Source organism: Lagopus muta, chromosome 1 (genome assembly GCF_023343835.1).
Source record: "Lagopus muta isolate bLagMut1 chromosome 1, bLagMut1 primary, whole genome shotgun sequence".
Classification (NCBI taxonomy): domain Eukaryota; kingdom Metazoa; phylum Chordata; class Aves; order Galliformes; family Phasianidae; genus Lagopus; species Lagopus muta.
The window spans coordinates 69,744,893-69,759,183 of NC_064433.1; the positions used below are offsets into that span (position 1 = coordinate 69,744,893).

Consider the following 14,291-nt stretch of genomic DNA (forward strand, 5'->3'; position numbering starts at 1 on the left):
TATGTTAATAATGTTAATTATTAACATCATGCTAATAGTAATGAAAACAGAAGAGGAATGATATTAGAATATAATTTTTAAAAGCCTCGTAAAATGACATGGAAAATACTTGTCTCATTGCTGAATTGAGCAACATGTAAAACTCTGCTGATTTATCGCAATTCAGTATTAAACCATCACAAATTTAAAGCAGGCTCCATAATTATTTCCCGAATCTCACAGGATTTGGCAGTTTGCCTCACCTGTTTTGTCCACTGTATCAATGGGAAAGATAAGGCATCCTATAGCTAGGAATTGCCTTCATTTTAATAATTTCAGGAGATTTCTTCCCATCGTGCCTGCAAGGTGGCAGACACAAAATTTTAGTTATTTGCATGTGGACTAGGCTACATTCCTGGATAAAGCCTTGTTGCTCCTTATCTGTTTTGTCTGAATAAAAATTTATTCACAAATATTTGTTTTCTATGATGAAGTAGAATGGAATATTAAAGCACACAGAAATCACATGCATTTTAAAGCAAAATAATTTAAGGAGAGCTTAGTAGGGATGAGAATCAAGGCCAACTAATTCCCTTTTGAAAGAAATGAACCAAGTCCACGTTGAGTTTAATGTTAAAATTAACTTTTGGACATGTAATTAAGTTGCACTGACTTCAAAGTTAAGCCTATGTGCTTAAGCACAGTGCTGAAGCAACACTGAACACTGCTGAACATGGTGCTTCAGTTGCTGTATAGTAATTTTGAACCTTTTGGTTGTGAGAATGTGCAGTGCTACAGTAAACACATACACACACATGCATGTTTTTTCCTGAGATTCTGTGTTAGGCAATAGTTCAGATTGATTCTGGTTCGCTGCACTGAATTGCACAAGATGTGCTGTGGGTTTAATCTGACATTTTTTAACTGTGCGTTGTATTTTGAATGTGTTGAAAATGTTTGTCAAACTCCTAACAATTTTTTTTTGTGATGTACCAGATATTGACGAATGTGAGACTGGTACTCATAACTGCCCCCCCGATTTTATCTGTCAGAATACTCCAGGATCTTTCCGTTGCCGACCCAAGCTACAGTGCATGAATGGGTTTATACAAGATGCTCTAGGCAACTGTATTGGTAAGATATTCTCTTATCTCAGCGAATGCTTAAGTGCTGCTTATGAGATAAATTATAGCTTCACTGGGTAAGTTCTGAGCTTCTCAAGTCATTCTTCATGTGCATATGTATTTTTCTATTATGTGTTTTTTCTCTTTTTTAAAGATATAGGTTGGTCTTGCAGGTAAAATTTACAGACAAAAGCCTTCTAAATACGACTTAAATACTGAAACTGTGAAATTGAAGTACTTAAATTACATGGCTGTGTTTGAGTTTTCGTTAAATCTTTGGGGATTTTATCAGGAAAAGGAAAATCGGGAAAAAATGGTGATGTGTATGATCTCCCACCATCCAAAAGATTTTAGCTAAAGCTTAGTTTTTATACTAAGCTTTAAGTTATATATAGCTTATAACTTAACTAAGTTATGATATCCTCTGTAACAACTTTGTTTATACTAGCATGCAAAAGTTCTACAGGTATATATGTATATGTAGGTCTTAGCAGACCTATCCCCCTTTAGTTATGGCTTATGAAGAATCTTACTGTGTACAGGTGATGGGCTGGTTATAATACACTGTAGAGAAAAGTTTTATTTTAATGAGTGCTTATAAACTGTTCTGCTAGTGCATTGTTTCCAAGACCTGTCAAATTATTGTGAGGCTTCTACAAAATAGAATTAGAACCTTATTGTAAATAAGTTACAATTACTGCTTTCCAGCAGACTCTAAATGAAATTGTCTTGTGACCTACCAATCTATCGGTTACTCCCTTAAGTATTATTTTCAAGTCTCAACCTAACTAAATTACCCCAGCGGCAAAGCATGTTTTGAACTTGTGGAACTGGCTGAGCAGCAGCAGCTGCCAGTTCTAGCTCACTGCCATGTTCTCCTGACCATCTCATACTCTGCAGTACTGAAATCTGACACTGGCAGCACTGATGCTGAAAACAAAATTGAAGCCTTTAAAATGAAGGCAGCTGATGACTGTGACAATAAACTCTTTGAAGACATACATCTGCCACAGGTCACACTAGATCTATAGCTGTAGGAGTTAGCATTCCCACACTGACATTAGTAAAACCACACCAATTTGCAGCAGTAATAGTTACATCCCCTGAAATAAAATAATCACCAAAACAATTTTACAGGTGGATTGTACAAAATATGAATCAAAGGCTGCCCTATGTGGTAGTAGGAGGGAAAAAGAATGAAAAATGTCCAGCAAAGGAATACTTTGCTTAATACCATACCAACTGGAAAACAGTAACTCTTCAGCAGGTAGCAGTGCCACAGTACAAAATGTCTCAGTGATGTAGGAAGAAAAATTTTAGGCTAAGTACACGCATGAAGCTGGACATTGCTGAAGGTTATGAGACACAGGCTCATACGCTCACCAGCAGCAACTGCTCCTACAGACTTCCAGATCACAGATACATTAACATTTCTGTTTGATGAAGGTTGTCTCTCGTAGCCACTGATTTCTCACTCTGAAACTCCTTTTCCCCAAACTAATAGCATGTTGCTAACCTTGGTTAACAGCAAGTTTCCTGTTTTCTTAATTAGATACATTGCACTACATCATACTCTAGTATAGATTAGTTTCATCTCATTGCATGTTCTGTGGTTTTACTTCTTAGGCTTTGTTTTTAATAGGTAAAGGGTATCTGTGTCACAAACTGATATGATGTCTAGTTTGTAAAAAGATAAATAGTGGAGGGATGCATAGTCTTTTGGATACATACAAGAGCTCTTCAAGTTCTTACATGTTTATATGGATAGCCTATTATGAGAAAAGGCAAAGTATCTATGGTGAATACCTCGTTGAGCTGATAAACTGAGTTCTTGATCATCTCTATGCGTTTAGGGGAGACTTTCAGAAGTTTTTAAATAAATACAAATTCTATACCCAATTTCCACTGCTTTTCCATACTTCTCCCAGTCTTAATCACATAGGCTAAATTACATAAATTTGTGCTTTCCCATGAGTAGAGCCTTTCAGACCATGAAGGATGTAAGAAACACATTCAGGGAGTAGATTATTACATTAACTTGTTGTGCTCTTGCAGATATCAATGAATGCTTGAGTACCAACATGCCATGTCCAGCTGGTCAGATATGTATCAACACTGATGGCTCATATACCTGTCAGCGAATCTCACCCAGCTGTGGCCGAGGTTATCATCTCAATGAAGATGGAACGAGATGTGTAGGTAAGTAACAGTTCTGAAAAATAAAACAGTTTAAAGAAAATGAACTACACCTGTTTATATTAGTATGTTTCTTGAAGTCTACCCGAAGTTTTTCTTGTTTCTACAATCAATTCTTGACCCTGTTCTTTCCATCATAACAGTCCCAGCACATAAACAGTGACAAAGATCCTCTCTGTCCTTCAAATAACTCATAAAACTCTATATGCTGAGAAGAATTAAGGTGATGATCACCCCTGCAAAATGGCATTATCAGTGGCCCACCTGCCAGTTGATGTCTCTCAGAAGATAGTCAAGTACAGTTGAAAGGCATACGTGCCTTGATCTGGCATTTAGCTAAAGTGGTTTTTTCAAAGAGAGGTGTTCTGCATGTTTTTAATTATTGTAAATGCTTATCAAAGCACAACTGACTGTGGTCCTCTGAGATCTTACCTCAGCTGAAGAATTGTTCCATGAATATTGAGCATCCCTAATAAAATAATTTTGTACCTGATTTCCTCCAAAAATTACTTATTTTCCTGATTATTTTTACCTTGCAAGCTTATCAATATTTGCAGCACACGTGCTGGTTGTTTACCTGGTTCAGTAAAAATTTTGCATTGTAAAGTTTGCAATTATTACTCTGATCTTCTTATTGAAGGTCGTAGTTTGATCAGTCTTCCTTTCTGTTTCAAAACACTACACAAGTACCACTGAAGAAAGCTTGTGACACGATTGTAAGGCAACAAGAATTTATGCTTTATTTTATAGATGAAAGGGGCACACAAGTATGCATCTGAAATAAGGGTTAACATATTGCTCTTTTCTCCACTTGCATGCTCATAAGTATACTTCCAATCACTTCTCTTTTTTTAGATGTGGATGAATGCTCATCTTCTAATCAGCCATGTGGTGAAGGACATGTTTGTATAAATGGACCAGGCAATTACCGTTGTGAGTGCAAGTCTGGATATTCTTTTGATGTCATCAGTAGAACTTGTGTTGGTAAGTTGCACCTATTAACAATGGCATTTTATAAAATGAGCCTGTGTAAAAAACGTTGTTGCTCTCTGCATAATCTTTTTCATCTGAAAGTAAAATTGACTGCTATATTGTTTATATAAATCTACTACCATACTGAAAAGATACTGATACTTTAAAGGGAGATGTGTTAGTATTGCCAACATGTACTCAATTATATTGTTATAAGATTATGAGAGTGCATGTAATTATTTTCTGTGATATTTTAACATGCACTTACAGCAAAATATTCCTATGAAAGATCAAATGATTTTCTTCTTTATACAGTTAATTCAGTTGTGTACCAGGATTCTTCTTAATTAGTATTTTGAGCAATTCCTTCCCTTTCTGTCAAGAAAATTGACATCTGGAAAATAAAAATCAAACTCAAGACCACATTCCCATCCAGAGTGCTACTGGAGGGAAGCCGGACAATCCATAGATCTCTGTATATATTTATCATTGCAGATGTCAATGAATGCAGACGCTATCCAGGTCGCCTTTGTGCTCACAAGTGTGAGAATACTCCTGGTTCCTACTACTGCACTTGTACCATGGGATTCAAACTTTCGTCTGATGGCAGGTCATGTGAAGGTACTGCTGCTGTATGTACTGACCATGTAGTGTGAGATGGAGCTGTTGTCGTTCAGCTATTTTTGTTTGATTTTAGCTCACAAGACTGCACTGGAATAGCGTGATAAATAACCCATTTGGTGCCTTTGATTACATGAAGGCTGTTATGATTAAACAAAGCCACTGCAGTCCACAGTTCCAATATATTGCTCTCTGGCTAGGTGACGTGACCAGTTCTTCACAATCCCAGAAGTAAATATGATACCCAGAAGTAAAAATGCAAGTGTGTTACTAATGACTCCCTCCAAGTCACATGCCTTGAAGGACAGTGGGAAACAGATAGCACATAGTAGCTTATACTGCCAGACTCTGTTGAGAGTAACACATCCAAAGCCCAGTACTTCTAGTTATTTTTTCAAAGTTTTGCTTCAGTCTGGTAACAGGAGTGACAAATATATCAAGAAATTTGAGTATCACATATTTAATTTTGTGTTTCAGATTTAAATGAGTGTGAGAGCAGCCCCTGTAGTCAAGAGTGTGCCAATGTGTATGGCTCTTATCAGTGTTATTGCCGACGTGGCTTTCAGCTTAGTGACATAGATGGAATTTCATGTGAAGGTAAGAACTGTCTTTGCAGATAAAGGATGAGTTCGCATTTTTTGTTCACACCAAAGCATACATAAACAGTTCCATTCAATCTTAGTTGTTGCATTTGATCATCTGATTCTTCTTGGTATTTTCCTGTGAAACACTGAAACTGTACTTAATGAAGATCTTCCATCTAGGTCTTAGTCTAGAAGTGCCTGTGCTTGCAAGGTATCATTTTGTTGTTTAAAATGAACTTTGTCGTTGCATACTTTTCTATCTTATCAGAAATGTTATTTTTTTTCTTTTTTTTCTGATCAACAAACTATTATTGTCTTCAGGAAGTGAAGATACAGCCATGTTTGTGTATTACATTATATTACTATGTAGTATTTTATATATCTTCTTTTTCTGGCTTGCTCTAAATAAATGTTGAAGTAGGCTTTGCTCAAATACTAGGAAGATGTGGTTGGCACCCAGCTGACAAGATCTTGAAAACACAAATCAGATGTCTAGGATTTACTAGACAGTAAGACCTTGGGCAAAACATCTAATTTTCCCTTTTATAAAAGTACAGATAATACTTCTCTCTCTCCCTATGGTAAAGTTGTTCAATAATGCGTCAATGTAAGGTGTCACTACACATATACAGAACAAAATCAAAATGCCTCTTAGACATTTATATTGATTTTAATTTTCACTCCTCCATTTATTCCTGACACCCTTTATTGACTAGAACCACCCTTATTTGATTTTTTTTTTCCTTACTCCAAACGAGAATAGTGTTTGAACCTCACAGCATGAATACCACACGTGTGTTCTTGGTTGAACGTGATACAGACATAGTACATTAATGCTGTTTTCTTCTTGCAGATATTGATGAATGTGCTTTACCTACTGGAGGTCATATCTGTTCTTTTCGGTGTATTAATATTCCTGGGAGCTTTCAGTGTACTTGTCCCTCCACGGGTTACAGGTTGGCACCCAATGCACGCAACTGCCAAGGTGCGTCCCTATAGCAGCAGGGAAACTTAATTGTAGGGTTCTGAAAAGTTTTGAGAAGGTTTTAAATTTTAAAACATGCCTTTTCTACATGTTTATAGGCAAAGTAATCAATACCAATTTGAAATCTGCAGAGACTATTGTTTTATAAAAAATAAATAAAAGCCTATAAAAATTTCTATAGGATTCCTATAGTGCGGATTAAATATTTTCTAACTATATTAAAGAATTCTAACCAACTCAATGAAGACTCCCACTGTGAAATGAAGTAAATAAGTTTAACTGTCAAAAGGAAATGTCATCATGCTATGGACATTTCATCAAATATTTAGGTCTTGTCCACTTAGTGGCACTGCTGCTCTTCCTTTTCATGTTCTTGCCTGTTGTTTGGGTTAGTTTTCTTCTTTTTTGTTCTCCTGCCCTTGCTACCCAATCCTGTAATAGTGCTTAATTGCACTCTATATTCTGTTGTACATAATATGATACTTTCATCATCTGGCACCAGCAAATAGAGGAAAAGCGTGTATTTAACCCACTCTTCTTTTTCCATTTGGCAGATATTGATGAATGTGTTACAGAAACTCACAACTGCTCTTTCAATGAGACCTGCTTTAACATCCAGGGAGGGTTTCGCTGTCTGTCTTTGGAATGTCCAGAAAACTACCGCAAGTCTGGAGATACGTAAGTACTTTCCTTTTCAAAGTACAATCTTCTGGGGTGACTCTCCTTAATGTCACACTAATGCTGACTGAATATGTAGGGGATTCTGGCAGATGTTATTGGTAGGCTTACATTATACTTTGCACACACTCGTACCTCTTTTTCATAGTCCTGTTTCAGCCCCTTTAAAAGTTGCCACATGTCAATTGTTTGCATTGTAATGATCTCTAGAGGCATAAAATGATGCTCTCTCTCTAGCTGCCTTGTCTGTTAGGAGATTTATGTTCAGCTACAAAATTCTGTCTTCTTTCACCCTCAGTTTTTGCTTACTATTACACTCCAGTGACAGTCATCTTTTATACTGTCTCTTAATCTAGGTTAGTGAAAATCTATGCATTCTGGTTTCTAAAATAGGAGAAATAGATATGGGAGGAGGGGCAGCTGGCAGCAGCTAGCAATGTGGAGAAGTTGCAAAATATCAGTAGCATAACTGTATGGCTGATGCAGATGGCTATTTTTCCACCTGTCCCGTGGCTTTATGGCCACACTGTACTCCAGATGTTTTTTAGAAGGCTGCCCAACATTCTTCTAATGTGCACCATACCCAGGTAAGTGTATGCATCAGCTGGAGAGGAAGGCTGATAAATCACATTGATCATCAGCCTGCTATTGCTCTTCACAGTGTTCATATATCCACAGTCCCTTTGGGGAAGTTGAGTATTCTGTACTTTCACTGTAGAGTAAAACTGGTGCTTATCTCACTCTGAGAGATTTTGTGGAGTTATTTAGTTTCCATTTAAACCCTAAGCTGTAAAATGCCATGTAAGTAGTTTAGTATTTGATAAGAATGTTATAGAAATTCATTGTATAAAAACAGGTTTTTATGGAATATGCTTGTATTTTAAAAGGCATCAACGGTAATTAAGTTTTAAATTACTTTTGTCACGTCAGTAAACAAGAATTGTCTCATGACGTGAATGGACTGTTTATTATCAATATCATGTAACCTAATTCAAAAAAAGTCATTTGCAATGGGCCACTAAGCAAAATTAGCAGATTTTCACTCTTACAGAGGTCCTAGAGCTAAAAGGTTCATTCTATGAAATGGATGTAAATACACACTCCATTTTCATCTTGTTGGGGTTTTTTCTGTATTTTTAAGTATTGAAAGTGTTGAAAGTAATGGCTATTTGAGAAGTTAAGGATCTTTTTTGGAAGTAATAGAATGTCTGAATTGCTTTTCTGTCTGGGTTGTTACAGCTCTGTAATGGCTTACTCTGCCTAACTCAAACAGATTAATAGGGAGAGATCCTTCTGATGTGCCAAGACTATAATTAGGCAGTGAGTCAGACACAAATCCTGTAGCTGCTCAGTAAAGTTCTAATTATTTTAATTATTTTAATTATTAACTTCTTGGATTTATTAGGCTTCCCCCTCACAGCAGCTGCAGACACAGATCCTAAATGTATTGTCAAAAAATGTCATTTCATCAATGAAAGAGAATACAAGTATATTATCCTTATTGCAAGTAGTCCAGGTTAGTTTAGTGGACAAATAGATATTCTTCTGGTAAGCCAGAATGAGATTATTATACCAGCATGCCTGAATCAAGGTGTATATATCGGGTTATCTTGTTCCCACTGGAGATTAGTTTCTTAGCATAGCTCTTTACCACCTTTTCTACATCCAAACTAGTTTATACATTCTTGAATCATTTATTTTTTAGCATATGAGGCAACATACCTGATAGCTAACTGATCCTTGTTAGCCTTCGCATGATAATGACATTAAATCACATTTGCACTTAACCTTGTGCCAAGACTCTAAAATCAAAATGTTTTGCTTCTTGTAACACCTACATATTATCAATACTAGTTTCCTCTCTTTCATTCAAAACACATTCCAGTTTCACTAATTTGGCATATCATAAGAAAGACAACGCATTTTTCCTTCCTATCAAGTTGGCACCTTACAAGATTTTTTACTCTATATCCCTAATTTTCTTTCGATCAGCTATAATTTAATGAGTCTCAGTCCTTCAAACAGCAGTTTTTTGAATCTGATTTTTCCTTGAAGTCGTTATTTACAGTTGTCAGTCATCTAAAAATTCCATACCTAATACCTTTAAAGCGGAGATTTTTGCATGGTGGCTATAGCAGAGATGTTTGCCACTGGGTGATGTAATTGCAGGATTGTCAGAAGCTACAGGCTGAAAGCTCAGAATGGTGTACAGATATGCTCTGCTTTGTGAGCAAACACCCTGTGTAAGCTTCCCTGGAGACCAGCAAAGTGCCTGGTATGGTGTGGTCCATAATCTAATAACTTTTAACTTTTTGAAGGTCATAAGACTTTTGCTTAAATTCTGTCTGGTTGGTTTTTTTTTTCCTTAGAAACCCATAGGGTTGGTAATTTTCCAAGGATAATTATGACTTACTACTCCTCACAATAGGACTTAACGTGCTGCACTGCCCTTGCCAAACACTTCTTGTTATCAAATTGCATAACAATTAAATTCCCTTTATGTGACACTGAAGTCAAACATTTGTAGTATTTAAGCCAAGAAAAATAGTAGTAAAGATAAAGAAGCAGTTATGGTGGTGTGTGAAAAAAAAGTATCTGCACTGAGCCAGATTGGGAAATATTTTCATATTTTAAACCTGCCTGTGTATTACTAAGATTGTCTGTCTCTTCTCATTATTAGGACCGGCTTTTAATTGCTTAGAAAGATGCCAAAATGTAACCAACGTCTGAGATTTTAAATGCTAGGTGTCTGATGCAGGCTCAGGTTTTGGCAAATTTCTTCCAAAGCAATTCAGTTATTTTCAGGAACAGGAAAGATAGGCAGAAACAAGTTGTTTCGTGTGCATGAGAAGGTTGTTTTTTTGTTTTTTTTTTGTTTGTTTTTCTTTTCTTTTTAATTTAACTGTTTGGAGCAGAAACCTGAAATTGTCAGATTACTTTTGCACCTATCTTCGTGCTTACCAAAAGCCTCTGAAATTTTTGAAGTAAAAAAAATTTTGCATAATAGCAGCTAGCTTTTTTCGTAATCCTTAGAAAATAAGGACCTTGATGTTAATCAGCCCTTATGTACCAAGATAGGGTCAGGTCTACCAGAGTATTTCTGAAAGGTATTTAACTTTTGCTGCAAATTCTTCAGTGATAAAGATTTCTCAGCATAACAGAGTTATAGAAAGGGACCTCAAAGATCATTAAGTTCCAATGGCAATTGTTCTCTGTGTCTGACCATCCTTCTCAGTGCAATTTAAATTCTCTTGTCTGTAGAAAAGTCTTTCTATTTTAGGAGCACACAATTCTCTTCTCATTCAGAAGACATGATCTTCTTACAGCCCTTAAAGCAGTCTAAAATGTGCATATACCAAGACTGTCTTAGCCTGTTCCCACATATAAAGCAGCCAGATCTTCCCTGAAGTGTTAGCTCCTAGCTGTCCTGGGCCCAACACTGCCAACCTTGACAGCTCCTCAGCATCTTTCTTTTGAGCTTTTACAAGCTAGGCTTAATGAAAGGTGTTTCTAGTACAAGTAAGGGAAGAGCCAACTCACTAAGAAGGAAAGGCATACTTAGGGCTGAGGCTGAATGTAAGGAGGGCCAGATCTGTAGTTGTGATCAGGAGAGGAGAATTAATCTGGGAGGTGCCTGAAGAATGGAAAGTAAAATCGGGCAAAACAATACAGAGACAAGGGGGAAAGAAACCGTGGAAATCAGTGCAGAGTCAGCACTCAGCTCATCTGGACCTTAAGGTGCGGTGCAAACTGCTGATATAAGTGAATGCCTTTGTAGTGGAGTATGTTGTAGGAGGTACAAAAGATAGTTGCAGCTCTGAAAATCTACAGTGACAGATTTTGGAAATGCATAGTGTGTAATTTGGTGATAATACTTGGTTTGTCATTCAGCAAGTTGAGATAGTTTCCCTATATGAGGTAAATTCCAAAGCCATAAACCCTGCTAAAAAAGTTCTTTTCAGTGTATGAGCAGTTGTTGTATACCACTCAGCTTCTTTTGGTACAATATAATAAACTGCCTCTATATCATGTGAAAACCAGACTCAGAACTTAACAAGAACAAAGGCAAAATATTTTCTTATGTAGGAAATGTAAGGCACTGTACACTTATTTTTCTAGCCCGTGCTCCTCATTGCACAGATGTACAAGGATGCATTTATAACTTCCTCACTGCCTAGTGGTGTGCATTCTGGCAGCATACCTGTGCCTCCTCCAGCCCATCCCTTCTCCTGCAGGTTTCCCTATGATCCTGGGCACAGTATCCGCAGTATGATGGTCAGGCATAGAGACTGCATGGCCACTTCATCCTTCTTGAGATGTCAGAGAGCTGGGACAGCACCCGGGGTCTCAGGCTGCTCATTCACTAGCTACTGAATACTCCTGCTGTATGATTTTCTTCTGCCCATGAAAGGTGGCATTTACATAAGATCTAGAGAATACACCATGACTTAAATGCTTGTTGCTTATTACGTTTGTGGTGCATGACCCCAGAATGAACTCTGGCTCTTGAAAGCAATAATATTTGCTATCTCTTCTTTGTGGTTATTTGAAGGAACAATTAGCACACATTAACTAAACCTAGAGTGAAGTGTGCAGTGTGTAAGTGTGTACCACAAAAGAATAAGATAAAAGATGATGAATTTTGAATAATTCTTAACTCCTAGCCCCAGGCACATCTGTCTCCACAGATACCTTTCTGAATCAGCACAGTGTCCTTTTCCAAATCTTATGGAGGTTTTTTTTGTTGTTGCTGTTGTTGTTCTTTAAAAAAATCTGGCTATTGCAAAACATTTTACATTTATAAAAGAGAGTAGGTTGTGGCACTTTCATGAATATACATGGGCTTCCAAACAGATTTACATGGAGAAAACAATTTCAACTAAGAAATTAACTGTGTTTTCTTGTTTCATTATTTCAAACAAACCAAATAGCCTCTGGCATAATTTGCTAAAGCTGAGTAATTCTCTTTTGTGGAGTTAGTGATGACATTTCAGAAAAGATTGCAGATCTTACTATACCTGAAAATATTCCTAGAGAATCCACACTTAATTAGATAGCCATCCTGTGAAGACTTGTGTTTGCTCTTCACACGTATGAATAAAATTAAAAATGCATTTAAGCCTTCAAAGAATTGCTTTGTACTTTGGTTTGCAAGTGATGTTAAAAGAAAACATACAACTCATTAACTGAAGAACTGAGGGTGCTTTTAACTACTCTTTTTGAAAATGCATATTTTGCATATAATGAGCCACAGTTCTTTTGATACCAGATATTCCTGATAAAAGCTTAATTTTATATATCAAAATAAAATAAATGAAATAGGCAGTCAGATTTCTTAATACATTGTGAGGGAATAAGAAGCAAACTGTCCTTTCTGGCTGGAGCATTCCTTTGTAAAGAAATGAATAAGCATGTTAGGTTCCAAAATCTTAGCATGTGGACTGAATATTGTACTAAGATTCTTGTATATACTTTCATTGATTCATAGCTATTGTGAGGCAGATTTGGAGCCGTGCTCATAACCTGATCTTCCTGAAATTTTTTGAAGTCAACATCCAGCTTAACTGTCTGTCTACCTCTACTTCCATTATTTATCAGAGAGCATATTTGGATACCAATTTTAATTTGATGAATTGGGCGTATTTTTCATCTGAAATTCATATAATCTTTTCTTTTATGGAATATTCTAAACGCTTCTCAAATCCAACTTTACTTCTTTCAGTAGCAGGAAAGGATGAGACTTTTTTCCTTCCTTTCATGAAGATCTGAATTTCTGGTGCTGACACTGGGACTGAGTTCAATGTTTGCCAGCCTGTATGGGTGATCTCTTTTACTAAGATGGATTTGTTGCTATAATATAGTGCTCAGCAACAGCATTAGCAGACCAGTATTTCCTCACTCATGAGTATCATTCCTGTGATTTGATCCTGCCTAAGAGTGTACTGAATGTAGTGTATATGCTGGAGACATCAGGCTGTTGGATTTTTTCAGTTCTTGCTTAGGAGTGTGTTAAAATGACTTACTTAGGTTGATTCTGTTCATGACACAGAGAAACTCTGCCATCTCAGGAGAAGGAAGAAAGTTTGTTTTTAAAGCAAGTAAACTTGAACATATAGCAAGGGATCAATTTTTATGTTCTCCTGAATGCTGTCAGATAATGAATGTACACAGTGCAGTATCTATAGTGCCTCTTCTCTAATAAATATCAATGCCTTCTACAGCTCTACTTCTAAACCTACACTGTTGTTTTCAGAATACTTTGATCAGCCTTAAAAGCCAACCCTAAAAGGACATCCAAACACAGCCAACTCACCAGTCACCTAGGATCATCTCCTTTATTTAATGTATACCCAATCAAAAAGATAGTAAAACTTAAAGGTGAAAAAACCTGATGTTCTTCTTAAAAAGTATAGTCTGAGGTGTCAGACCCAGTCCATCTGTGTTTGAAAAGAAAGAGCAGCACTTCCGAAAATGGCAGCCCTCCTTCAAAAGCACTAACTACAGACAAGTTCATCCTTATTTAATAAATGTCCATTTGCTGTATAACTGAGCGGCCAGGCTGAAGAATGGATACAGTATGCAAGTCAACATATCTTTTCCCATCCCCACTGCCCTTGCTTTCCTATCACGCTTGCTGAATGTACGCTAATCTTCCTCTTGTCTTGTGTTCTCACTTTTCTTGCAGTCGCTGTGAGCGCTTGCCTTGTAATGAAAATAAGGAGTGCCAGAGCCTGCCTCTGAGAATAACCTACTATCACCTCTCTTTTCCTACCAACATTCAAGTACCCACCGACATTTTCCGCATGGGCCCTTCCAATGCTGTCCCTGGGGATAAAATACTGCTGTCCATCATCAGCGGGAACCAGGAGGGTTTTTTCACCACAAAAAAAGTGAACAACCACAGTGGCATTGTGGTCATGCAGCGGCAAATCACAGAGCCCAGAGACCTTCTTCTGACAATTCAAATGCAACTTACCCGCCATGGAACTGTCAACACATTTATTGCCAAACTTTTTGTCTTTGTCTCTGCACAGCTTTGATCTCTAACTTACAGGCATAAGTGACTACATTTCTTCTCTTGAGAGTAGCTTGTTTTTTTTCCCTCCAATTTTAATAAAGTTTTAGTTCATCTGTTGCATGCTGCACTTGCAT

General features: G+C 37.0%; 1 protein-coding gene across 4 annotated transcripts in view; it reads left to right on the plus strand.

Moving 5' to 3' along the window:
* The window catches only part of FBLN1 (fibulin 1), an 83,835-nt gene that overhangs the window by 39,400 nt on the left and 30,144 nt on the right, over positions 1-14,291 (plus strand). For 3 of the 4 annotated variants that reach the window (XM_048929913.1, XM_048929900.1, XM_048929907.1), the window contains exons 8-14: positions 976-1,113; positions 3,159-3,302; positions 4,155-4,283; positions 4,767-4,892; positions 5,370-5,489; positions 6,330-6,461; positions 7,016-7,139. In XM_048929913.1, the coding sequence (XP_048785870.1) occupies positions 976-1,113; positions 3,159-3,302; positions 4,155-4,283; positions 4,767-4,892; positions 5,370-5,489; positions 6,330-6,461; positions 7,016-7,139 (913 nt within the window). Of the gene's footprint in view, positions 1-975; positions 1,114-3,158; positions 3,303-4,154; positions 4,284-4,766; positions 4,893-5,369; positions 5,490-6,329; positions 6,462-7,015; positions 7,140-13,824; positions 14,265-14,291 lie in introns of those variants that run through there. The other variant, XM_048929906.1, reaches the window with a different exon arrangement.